The sequence below is a fragment of the Hemitrygon akajei genome, chromosome 5 (assembly GCF_048418815.1).
Source record: "Hemitrygon akajei chromosome 5, sHemAka1.3, whole genome shotgun sequence".
Classification (NCBI taxonomy): Eukaryota; Metazoa; Chordata; class Chondrichthyes; order Myliobatiformes; family Dasyatidae; genus Hemitrygon; species Hemitrygon akajei.
In genome coordinates, this window is record NC_133128.1 from 196,321,507 (window position 1) to 196,334,700 (window position 13,194).

The following is a 13,194-nucleotide window of genomic DNA, read 5'->3' on the forward strand; positions in this document are numbered from 1 at the left end:
TGCCCCACCATTCAATAAGATCATGGCTGATCTGTCTGTAAACTAAGCTCCATCTACCTGCCTTTTCCCCATAACCCTTAATTCCCCTGCTATGTAAAAACCTATCTAATTCTATCTTAAATATATTTAGTGAAGAAGCCTCAACTGCTTCCCTGGGCAGAGAATTCCACAGATTCACCACTCTCTGGGAAAAACAATTTCTCCTCATCTCCATCCTAAATCTTCTCCCCTGAATCTTGAGGCAATGTCCCCTAGTTCTAGTCTCACCTACCAATCGAAACAACTTTCCTACTTTTATCTTATCCATCCCTTTCAAAATTTTGTATGTTTCTATAAGATCCCCTCTCATTCTTCTGAACTCCGGAGACTAAAGTCCCAAGCAACTGAATCTCTCCTCATAGGGCAACCCCTTCATCCCTGGAATCAACCTGGTGAACCTCCTCTGCACTGCCTCCAAAGCCCAGTATATCCTTCCTCAAGTATGGAGACCAGATCTGCACACAGTACTCCAGGTGTGGCCTCACCAGTACCCTGTAGAGTTGCAGCATGACCTCCCTGCTCTTGAATTCACTGCTCTAGGAATGAAGGCCAATATTCTGTTTGCCTTCTTAGTAACCTGTTGTACCTGCAAGCCAACCTTTTGCAGTTCATGAACAAGCACTCCCAAGTCCCTCTGCAAACCTTGACACCAGGAATGTAAGTACTCCAGATTATCACCGGCATGTGTCGTGAAATTGGTTAACTTAGCAGCAGCAGTTCAATACATTACATAATATAGAAGAAAATAAATTAATTAATTAATAAATCAATTACTGCATATGTATATTGGAGATTAAGAATCATGCAAAAACAGAAATAATATATATTTCAATGTCCATTTAGGAATTGGATGGCAGAGGGGTAGAAGCTGTTCCTGAATTGCTGACAGTCTGCCTTACACACACGCGATGTACAACACCTGCCAAATTATGAGAAGGTCAATGTCAACCAGACCCATGAGAGAGCCTGCAAATGTCACAAAGCCATGTGGTCACTTTGCCATTTTTTGAGGAGGATTGCGAGGTTGAGCACCTTGGTGGAGCTACAACTGCATTCAGGTTGGCCCAGTATGAATAACATACCGTGGTCACAATGAATCAGCTGAGTTTTTACAGAATCCTGACAGTTGTGTATCATATTACTAGAATGATGTTTGAAATATCCAAATTCCGAAAGTCATCATGATAGGATTTGAAATGATGTCTCCGAATATCAAATCTCAGCCTCTGCATTTATTAGTCTGATATCCACTGTGCCACACTTTAGCTTTCAATGTACATTTTACACAATATTTTCTAATAATTTTATCCTTTTGGTTTTATATAATTTAAAACCTAGTGTAAACTTGCAATAATTTCAGTTAGAAGCATTTTATTATTGCTGTTTAATATTGACAATACTTATTATTTTTCCTCCTATTTCTCCTCTGCAAGAGTTTCCTAAATTGGTTTTACTAATTTTGTTTGAGAATGACTGGCAACACACACAGATAAAAGACAGTCCTTTTCTAAATTTGATTGTCACATCCTAGCTCCAACCAGGACTAATAATATCTGGTTTCAGTTGACACTGGTGAATCTTAGCAACTTCTGGCTGGTGGCTAATGAAATAAGGAAAACCACCAAATACTTTGTTAATCACTCTTTTTCTGGCAAACAATCATCGCAAGCAATAGTCTGTAACTTCCCTTTGGACTTGGAGGATATTGAATGAGTCAGAACCGAGGTGAGGCATTGAGCCTGTTGCAAAGAAAACCCAAGGTTCAATTGACATAAGTATTCGGCCAAATTGGAAAGGTCCTGTTCAGGCCAAATTGAAGCAGCAAGGTCCAGGCTGCAGAGAGCATATTGAAGGGACAGACTCGATGTTTGGACGATGATTTACACACCAGGCCAAATCAATGCAGTGAGGTCCAGGCCTCAGTGTAACAAAGCAACTGAACCCAGTTTTCATGACAATTTAAGAACAAAAAACGATTTAAGAGCAGCGGAGCGGGAGTAAGGAGTGCTCGTGATTGACATACGACTGAAGATCGGAGGATCAGCCGTTGTAGGTAGGCCGAGACCCTCGGACCTACCTGGAGAATACCTGAGGAGGAAGGTAAAGCTGCGCAAGCGGGGGTGACGTCAGTGGCGAGTGCGGGATTTAAAAAGCGACCCACTTTCAGGAGCGGGCAGCGGAGTGCACAGGAGCAGAGTGCTGGGCTTTGGCTCAGTGGGCTTCGGCAAGAAGCCTGCTTTTCATTTATTCTGACTAATCTGGGATCAGGTAATGGGGGAGATGGTTAGAGCAGTGGTGTGCTCCGTATGCAGTATGTGGGAGGTCAGGGTCAATACAGTTGTCCCTGATGACCACACCTGCAATAGGTGCATCCAGCTGCAGCTCCTATCAGACCGAGTTAGGGAACTGGAGCAGGAGCTGGATGAACTATGGATCATTCGGGAGGCAGAGGCAGAGATAGATAAGAGTTATCGGGAGGTAGTCACACCGAAAAGACAGGAGGTAGGCAAATGGGTGACAGTCAAGAGAGGCAGGGGGAGCAGACAGAGAGAGCAGAGCACCCCTGTGGCCGTTCCCATCAAAAATAAGTATACCGTTTTGGATACTGTTGGTGGGGATGACCTAGCAGGAACAAGTTGCAGTGGTCCTGTCTCTGGCACTGAGGTTGGACCCGCGACTAGGAAGGGGAGGAGGGAAGAGAAGAGAGCGGTAGTGATAGGGGATTCTATAGTCAGTGGGGCGGATAGGAGATTTTGTGGGGAAGATCGGGAGTCTCGGATGGTATGTTGCTTCCCTGGTGCCGGGGTCCGAGACATCTCAGATCGGGTGCAGGTTATTCTCGAGAGGGAGGGCAAGAATCCAGATGTTGTGGTCCATGTAGGGACCAATGACGTGGGTAGGATGAGTGAGGGGGTCCTGCGTAGGGAGTTCAGGGAGTTAGATAGATAGATACTTTATTCATCCCCATGGGGAAATTCAACATTTTTTCCAATGTCCCATACACTTATTGTAGCAAAACTAATTACATACAATACTTAACTCAGTAAAAATATGATATGCATTTAAAATCACCCTCTCAAAAAGCATTAATAATAGCTTTTAAAAAGTTCTTAAGTAGTTTACTTAATTACATTGAGTCCTAACCCCGACACTTTAACCTATCTTACTCCTGGCTGTTGAATTGTAAAGCCGAATGGCATTGGGGAGTATTGATCTCTTCATCCTGTCTGAGGAGCATTGCATCGATAGCAACCTGTCGCTGAAACTGCTTCTCTGTCTCTGGATGGTGCTATGTAGAGGATGTTCAGGGTTTTCCATAATTGACCGTAGCCTACTCAGCGCCCTTCGCTCTGCTACCGATGTTATACTCTCCAGTACTTTGCCCACGACAGAGCCCGCCTTCCTTACCAGCTTATTAAGACATGAGGCGTCCCTCTTCTTAATGCTGCCTCCCCAACACGCCACCACAAAGAAGAGGGCGCTCTCCACAACTGACCTATAGAACATCTTCAGCATCTCACTACAAACATTGAATGACGCCAACCTTCTAAGGAAGTACAGTCGACTCTGTGCCTTCCTGCACAAGGCATCTGTGTTGGCAGTCCAGTCTAGCTTCTCGTCTAACTGTACTCCCAGATACTTGTAGGTCTTAACCTGCTCCACACATTCTCCATTAATGATCACTGGCTCCATATGAGGCCTAGATCTCCTAAAGTCCACCACCATCTCCTTGGTCTTGGTGATATTGAGACGCAGGTAGTTTGAGTTGCACCATATCACAAAGTCCTGTATCAGTTTCCTATACTCTTCCTCCTGTCCATTCCTGACACACCCCACTATGTGAGGTGAGAAGCTGAAGAGCAGGACCGCCAGGGTAACAATCTCAGGATTGCTACCTGTGCCACGTGCAAGTGAGGGAAGGAACAGGAGGATTATAAAGATTAACACGTGGCTGAGAGGATGGTGCAGGAGGGAGGGCTTCAGGTTTGTCGATAATTGGGCCTTGTTCCAGGGAAGGTGGGATCTGATCCGAAGGGACGGTTTACACCTGAACTGGAGCGGTACTAACATTCTTGCAGGGAAGTTTGCTAGAGCTTCTTGGGGGGGGGTTTAAACTAAATTTGCAGGGGGCGGGGATCCAGAATGTGAGAGAGGATAGCGAGAGGAAGAATAAAGGACAGGTGGGGACTACACGGTTCCGGAATATTAAGTGTGTAGTAGAGGAAGGTGGGGCGGAACAAGTGATAAGGAGGACACATGTACAGAGGGATGGTCTGACGGAACATGGAGTTAAATGTGTTGAAAGAATAAGTAAATGTAGGAAGGACAACAAAATTCTAGGGGCGTATAGCCCGATGGGAGTTCGGGGAGCTGGGATAAGCACAATAGGCAGCGATTCAAACAGAGAGAGGAGAAATGGGTTAAAAATTCTATATCTGAATGCACGAAGTGTCAGGAATAAGGCAGATGAGCTTGAAGCCCAGGTGCGAATGGGTAACTATGATGTTGTTGGGATAACGGAGACATGGCTGCAGGGAGATCAGACCTGGGAAATGAATGTACAAGGGTATACGTGCTATCGTAGGGACAGAAATGTGGGCAGAGGGGGTGGGGTGGCCCTGTTGGTGAGGAATGAGATTCAGTCCTTTGCAAGGGGAGACATAGGGTCAGGAGAAGTAGAGTCTGTGTGGATAGAACTGAGGAACGGTAAGGGCAAAAGGACCCAAATGGGTGTTGTCTACAGGCCACCAAACAGTAGCATGGATATTGGGTGCAAGTTGAATAGGGAGTTAACATTGGCATGTGGCAAAGGTAATGTCGCAGTGGTTATGGGGGATTTCAACATGCAGGTGAACTGGGAGAATCAGGTTGGTGCTGGACCACAGGATAGGGAGTTTGTAGAGTGCCTACGGGATGCATTCTTGGAACAACTTGTACGAGAGCCGACCAGGGACAAGACTATTCTGGATTTAGTGTTATGTAATGAACAAGATTTGATAAGCGATCTCGCAGTAAAGGAGCCATTAGGAGGTAGTGATCACAATATGATAAGCTTTTATCTGCAATTTGAGAAGGATAAGGGCAGCTCAGAGGTGTCAGTGTTGCAGATGAACAGGGGAAACTATGGAGCCATGAGGGAGGAGCTGGCCAAAGTTGACTGGATGGATAGCCTAGCAGAAAAGACAGTGGAACAGCAATGGCAGGTATTCTTGGGAATAATGCACAAGGTGCAAAATCAGTTCATCCCCGGAGAAGGAAGGATTCAAAGGGGGGAAAGGGGCCTCAGTGGTTGACAAAGGAAGTCAGAGACTGCATAGCATTAAAAAAAAAAGGAAATATGACAGAGCTAAGGTGAGTAGGAGGACTGATGATTGGGAAGTTTTTAAGGAACAACAGAACTTAACTAAAAAGACAATACGGGGAGAAAAAAATGAGGTACGAACGCAAGCTAGCCAGGAATATAAAGGAAGATAGCAAAAGCTTTTTTAGGTATGTGAAGGGAAAGAAGATAGTTAAGAACAATGTTGGGCCCTTGAAGAATGAATTGGGTGAAATTGTTATGGGAAACAGAGAAATGGCAGAAGAATTTAATGAGTACTTTAGATCTGTTTTCACTAAGGAAGACACAAGCAATCTCCCAGATGTATGGATGGGCCAAGGACATAGGGTAACAGAGGAAATGAAACAGATTGATATTCAGAAGGAAACGGTGATGAGAAGACTGATGGGACTGAAGGCTGACAAATCCCCAGGTCCAGATGGTCTACATCCTAGGGTACTGAAGGAGGTGGCCCTGGAAATTGCGGATGCATTGGTAATCATTTTCCAATGTTCCTTAGATTCAGGATCAGTTCCTGAGGATTGGAGAATAGCTAATGTTATCCCACTTTTTAAGAAAGGAGGGAGGGAGAAAACAGAGAACTATCGACCTGTCAACCTGACATCGGTGGTGGGGAAGATGCTAGAGTCCATTATTAAGGATGAAATAGTGGCATATCTAGATAGCAGTGATAGGATTGGGCTGAGCCAGCATGGATTTACCAAGGGTAAATCATGCTTGACGAATCTGTTGGAGATTTTCGAGGATGTAACCAGGAAGTTAGACGGGGGAGATCCAGTGGATGTAATGTACCTCAATTTTCAGAAGGCATTTGATAAGGTCCCACATAGAAGATTGGTGGGTAAATTCAAAGCTCAGGGCATCGGGGGGAAGGCATTGACATGGATAGAAAACTGGTTGGCAGATAGAAAGCAAAGGGTAGCGGTGAATGGGTGTTTCTCGGAATGGCAGCTGGTGACTAGTGGGGTGCCACAGGGCTCGGTATTGGGACCACAGCTGTTTACCATTAACGTTAATGATTTGGATGAAGGCATAGAAAATAACATCAGCAAATTTGCTGATGATACTAAGCTGGGTGGCAGTGTGACATGTGATGAGGATGTTAGGAGAATTCAGGGTGACTTGGATAGGCTGCGTGAGTGGGCAGATACTTGGCAGATGGCGCTTAATGTGAATAAGTGTGAGGTTATCCACTTTGGGAGTAAGAACAGGAAGGCAGATTATTATCTGAACGGTATAGAGTTGGGTAAGGGAGTAATACAAAGAGATCTCGGAATCCTTGTTCATCAGTCACTGAAGGTGAATGAGCAAGTGCAGCAGGCAGTGAAGAAGGCTAATGGAATGTTGGCCTTTATTACAAAGGGAATTGAGTACAAGAGCAAGGAAACCCTCTTGCATTTGTACAGAGCCCTGGTGAGACCACACCTGGAGTATTGTGTACAGTTTTGGTCTCCAGGGTTAAGGAAGGACATCCTGGCTGTAGAGGAAGTGCAGCGTAGATTCACGAGGTTAATTCCTGGGATGTCTGGACTGTCTTACGCAGAGAGGTTAGAGAGACTGGGCTTGTACATGCTGGAATTAAGGAGATTGAGAGGGGATCTGATTGAAATATATAAGATTATTAAGGGATTGGACAAGATAGAGGCAGGAAATATGTTTCAGATGCTGGGAGAGTCCAGTACCAGCGGGCATGGTTTGAGAATAAGGGGTAGGTCATTTAGGACAGAGTTAAGGAAAAACTTCTTCTCCCAGAGAGTTGTGGGGGTCTGGAATGCACTGCCTTGGAAGGCAGTGGAGGCCAATTCTCTGGATGCTTTCAAGAAGGAGCTAGATAGGTATCTTATGGATAGGGGAATCAAGGGATATGGACACAAGGCAGGAACCGGGTATTGATAGGAATTGATCAGCCATGATCTCAAAATGGCGGTGCAGGCTCGAAGGGCCGAATGGTCTACTTCTGCACCTATTGTCTATTGTCTATAACCGGGCTGAATCAGAAGGGTTGGTTACAGGCTGAATCAAGATGGTGGAGTCTAGGCCCCAGAGCGTATCAAAGTGGTTGAACCCAATGTTTGGAAGATGATTTAGGCACTAGGCCAGATTGAATAGGTGAAGGAATTGGGGCCTGAGGTAAGGATTAGGCCGGTTCAGCTTGCTGCTCCACATCAGTTACTCAGCTCTGCACTGAACTAAGACAAACTCTTTGTGAACTTCAGTTCAGAACACTATTTGCCTGCGTTTATTATTTATCTGATTTGTGTTTTTCTCAGCACATTGGGGATTAATGGGCATCTGTTCTATTTTTTTTGGGTTTCTTTGTTTCATGACTGCCTGTTGGGAGATGAATTTCAAGGTTGTGTAATGAATAGATACTTTGATAATAAATGTACTTTGAACTTTCAGAGATTACAGATAACAACACAACAAACCATGTGAATCAATTTCTTTGGCTAAGGTGAAGTCAACCTTTTCACAACTGAATGAGTCCACACGTTATTGACAGTCACATGCGGAAACATTATTCCTGACACGTTATTCCTGCTCGGCTGTAGTGACATTTTCCACCTGACAACTGTATTGTTCAAAGGTAGTTAGGACAGACTGAACTCCAGGCAAATAGCAGATAGAAACAGCTTCTTTTTGTTTGACCATAAGATTGGAATGCAATCTGAAGCCAATACAGCCAAGGTCAATCCAAACCTGACCCAAACACTTTTTATAAACACAAGAGATTACGCAGATGCTGGAAATCCGGAGCCACACATACAAAATGCTGAAGGAATTCAGCAGGTCAAGCATCATCTATGGAAAGGAAGAGTCTTGGCCCAAAACATTGCCAGTCTTGTTTAATTTGGTGGAAAGCCAGACTCTGCTTTCCTGTATGTTAAAATCGCACAAATGCCTTCCCGACATTGAAAACAATTCATTAATGATGAATAACAACTTAAGAATAAATTTAAGACAAACTGTTTTGTGAGCCTCTAATTTTCATTGGAAATCTTTTTTCTGCTGGAGTCTTAAATTTTCAGAACTCGAGACTTCAATTGAAAAGAGGATTTAACAAATGATCCAATTGAAAAAAGTATTTTAGGGCCAATGGAACTCTATTAACCAATTGAGAATTCTCATTTAGACTGTTGATAACACTAGACGACTCAGAAGGAGCAATCAGAAACAACTTTGATTCTTCAGAATAAGACGCATCTCTGCTGCAATACCATAGGTCAGACAACTAAACTCTATCATGTGGTTTTCTGATCTGCATTCCCATTAAATTAAGCCCTTATAAAAGAGTTTCACAAATAAGCCCTTTAAACTGTACTCAATTCAAATGGAATTTAATTTTTGGAAAAAAAAGATCATCTTACAGTACAGCTGCGTGGTTTGAAAAAGAATGAAATGTGACAGATTTATAGATCCCTTGGATATTAACATCTTGGATTTAAGAATAAGTTATCCTTTGATTGTTAATTAAATACTGCATGTAAGTTCATAACATGATATGATCTACAAAGAATTCATAAAGTTTAATAATAGTTTTGTTTCTTTTAAAAGATATAATATCTGGTTAACCTTCACAGTGGGTGTTACCCATATTGATAAGCAAGCCATTGTAACAAGCTTGTCCTAATGAAACACCTTTTAGATGTTTACTCTTAAACAACTATGGTTAAAATATTTAATACAACTCCATAAATAGAAACATATTCAATAAATATTTTTCAAATTGCAAATGATTAAAAACTTGAAATAGTTCTTGATACTGTGTGACTATTCAAAGATGAAGACATGGCAGATCAGATTGAGTAACAGCAGTATAAGAGAAACTCTCTGAAGTTTTCAGCTTACCACTTCTGGCAGCAACTTTGAAGCAAGGTCATGAATGGCTTTGCCAATAATGCAGACAGTTGATACAAGAAATATGACACCCAAGATGACACAAGCTCTGTGGAAGAGAAATTTGCATTGAAATTATAAACCTTATAAAAATGACACTAGTAAAGACTGTTCAAATTTACATTTGATTTTACTCTAGGGCAGGAAATGAGTATTAGGTTCCTTTAGGCCTTTTAGAGGTTGATTATGAATTTTAACCTAGGATTATGTTAATAGCAAACATTAATATGAACAAAAAGCAATCTTCAAATAAACAAGATGCTTCATATGTAAGATCCCTCAGTACTTTAAGGACATTGAAAGTAACCATTCTGGTGTAGGATACTCAGGTTTTGAACTAATTGGAGATCACATAGGAAATACAATAGATGAATATTAATGTTAATTGGCCCACATTAAAACTCCCAGAATGGCCATTCTGCCACTTAGTGCATAGTTAAAGACATATTTGTTCCGCCAAACAACATTTGTCATGATTGTACATTGAGAGAGCATCCCTCAATACTATGTCTGGCGATTTGTGCTCAAAAGCTTTTAGATCATCCACAGGTGTTGGAATATTCAACAGTGACTTGTAAGTCCCATTATAAATAATTAATACTGTGAAGTTACACACACAAAATGCTGGTGGAATGCAGCAGGCCAGGCAACATCAATAGGAAGAAGTGCAGTCAACGTTTCGGGCTCTGACTCTTTGTCAGGACTAACTGAAAGAAAAGATAGTAAGAGATTTGAAAGTGGGAGGGGGAAATTTGAAATGATAGGAGAAGACAGGAGGGGGAGGGATAAAGCTAAGAGCTGGAAAGTTGTTTGGCAAAAGGGATAAACAGCTGGAGAAGGGAAAGGATCATGGGACGGGAGGCCTAGGAAGAAAGGGGGAGGGGAGCACCAGAGGGAGATGGAGAACAGGCAAGGAGTTATTGTGAGAGGGACAGAGAGAGAAGGAAAAAAAGGGAGAAAAAAGGGGGTGGGATAATAACGGGCACCTGCTTTCTCTGGTGGACAGAGCGTAGGTGTTCAGCGAAACGGTCTCCCAGTCTGTGTCAGGTCTCACCAATATATAGAAGGCCACAACGGGAGCATCGGACACAGAGAAAGCAGGATCTCCCAGTGGCCACACATTTTAATTCCATGTCCCATTCCCATTCTGATATGTCTATCCATGACCTCCTCTACTGTCAAGATGAAGCCACACTCAGGTTGGAGGAACAACACCTGACATTCCGTCTGGATAGCCTCCAACCTGATGGCACGAACATGGATTTCTCTAACCTGCTAATGCCCCTCCTCCCCTTCTTACCCCATCCCTGATTTATCTCCCCCTCCCTTTTTTACTCCCTTTTTTTTCTTCTCGCTCTGTCCCTCTCACAATAACTCATTGCCTGTGCTCCATCTCCCTTTGGTGCTTCCCTTCCCCTTTCTTTCTCCCTAGGCCTCCTGTCCCATGATCCTTTCCCTTCTCCAGCTGTGTATCCCTTTTGCCAATCACCTTTCCAGCTCTTAGCTTCATCCGGTCTTCTCCTATCATTTCGGATTTCCCCCTCCCCCTCCCACTTTCAAATCTCTTACTATTTCTTCTTTCAGTTAGTCCTGACGAAGGGTCTCAGCCCAAAACGTCGACTGTACTTCTTCCTATAGATGCTGCCTGGCCTGCTGCGTTCCACCAGCATTTTGTATGCGTTGCTTGAATTTCCAACATCTGCAGATTTCCTTGTGTTTGCATTTTTAAATACTGTGAAGTTATTTGCTGATAACCAAAATATTTAAATAAAGAATGTAATTATAGCTACTGAAATTGGTGAAGCCAGCACTCACTAGCTTCACCCTTCACCTGCTAGATTGTATGCCTCCCCCTCCCTCCACCTTTTAGATCTGGTGTCCTCCCCCTTCCTTTCCAGTCCTGCAACATTTAATATTTATTCATTTCCATAGGTGCTGCCTGACCTACTGAGTTCCTCCTGCATTTGTGTGTGTTACTCAAACTGTATTCTTGATGAAATCTTTGTGCTGCAAGTGTATAAAACTGGGGTGTACTTTGAGCTCGTAAAGTTCAATTGAGACTTTGTACAGCGATTCTTTTGGGATGCCAGATTGTGATGCTCTGTTAAGACATTGAACAGTTACAGCCCCTTTGTGCATGTGGCTCATTTACAGTCACAACAAAGAGTGTGTTTGTCTCTCACACAAGACTATTTTTCTTCATGCCTCATTTCACATTGGAAAAGGAGTAGAGAGGAATCTCGGTACAACTCTGCAGCCATAATGAAAACCATCATGTAACAGGGGAAACAATAGAGCATAGATTGCACAGGCAATATGGAAACACCAGCTCACTGGGGTGTTCAGTGACTTTGTACATTACCTTCCTTTTCAGTTCAAAACTCCAGGATATTGCTTATGATACTATGTCATAGAAACAGTATCATATGTCATAGAAACATAGAAAACCTACAGCACAATACAGGCTCTTTGGCCCACAATGCTGTGCCAAACATGTACTTATTTTAGAAATTACCTAGGGTTACCCATAGCCCTCTATTTTTCTAAGCTCCATGTCACAGAACTATTTCTGCCTGAACCAGTTCATGAAGCACACATGAAGATATCATTGTGACAATGGCCAGTGGCTCATTTCATCAGATTATTTACAAGATCATTTGTAAAGTTTGAATATAAAAAGCAAAAATTAATAGCTTAGTTTTAGGGTTTGTGTTTATTTGATTCAGAAGTTGATTATTTGATTTTTTTAATAATAGTCGACTCCTACACAACAGCTGCAAGAGTGCTTTAAGCCAGCTGCACATAGGCTACAGCCCCACTAGGGGGAGCAGAAAGATGAATTTTACTCACCCAAATGTCAACTCCACATGAAGAATTAGAAAACATCATTTACTTTGAAATCTTTAGGCAACTCTCTAATTTATCTACAAATACAGGTGCCACTGAGCTTCAGGCCCAGGCAATAGACTGTGAGAAATCGTGGTTACAACATTAAAGTATTAATATTAAATGCTTATGTGCAAACAAAATTACTGAGAAATCAACAGCAAGTTGTCTCTGACCAACAGCAGAATACCTGATCACCAGCTGATACCATCTCCAGCACCTACTAGTTCACAAGAAATGCACACCCGTGCATAAATTCCAAAACACAGAAATGTCCATTCATCTCAGGATTTTGCTTTGCTGTAAAGAACAACATGAGCTGAGAATCCAACCCAATATTTAATAGATAGATAGATAGATAGATAGATACTTTATTCATCCCCATGGGGAAATTCAACTTTTTTCCAATGTCCCATACACTTGTTGTAGCAAAACTAATTACATACAATACTTAACTCAGTAAAAAATATGATATGCATCTAAATCACTATCTCAAAAAGCATTAATAATAGCTTTTAAAAAGTTCTTAAGTCCTGGCGGTAGAATTGTAAAGCCTAATGGCATTGGGGAGTATTGACCTCTTCATCCTGTCTGAGGAGCATTGCATCGATAGTAACCTGTCGCTGAAACTGCTTCTCTGTCTCTGGATGGTGCTATGTAGAGGATGTTCAGAGTTATCCATAATTGACCGTAGCCTACTCAGCGCCCTTCGCTCAGCTACCGATGTTAAACTCTCCAGTACTTTGCCCGCGACAGAGCACGCCTTCCTTATCAGCTTATTAAGACGTGAGGCGTCCCTCTTCTTAATGCTTCCTCCCCAACACACCACCACAAAGAAGAGGGCGCTCTCCACAACTGACCTATAGAACATCTTCAGCATCTCACTACAGACATTGAATGACGCCCCTACCAGAGCACGGTGGTCAGCAGCACAGGAGCGCCGCAGGGAACTGTACTCTCTCCGGTCCTGTTCACCCTGTACACATCAGACTTCCAATATAACTCGGAATCCTGCCATGTGCAGAAGTTTG

The 13,194-nt window shown here is 42.8% G+C and overlaps 1 protein-coding gene across 1 annotated transcript in view; it reads right to left on the bottom strand.

Moving 5' to 3' along the window:
• The window catches only part of tmem163a (transmembrane protein 163a), a 235,086-nt gene that overhangs the window by 30,781 nt on the left and 191,111 nt on the right, over nt 1–13,194 (bottom strand). Inside the window, exon 6 of the mRNA XM_073047605.1 lies at nt 9,230–9,326. Within this exon, the coding sequence (XP_072903706.1) occupies nt 9,230–9,326 (97 nt within the window). The remainder of the gene's footprint in view (nt 1–9,229; nt 9,327–13,194) is intronic.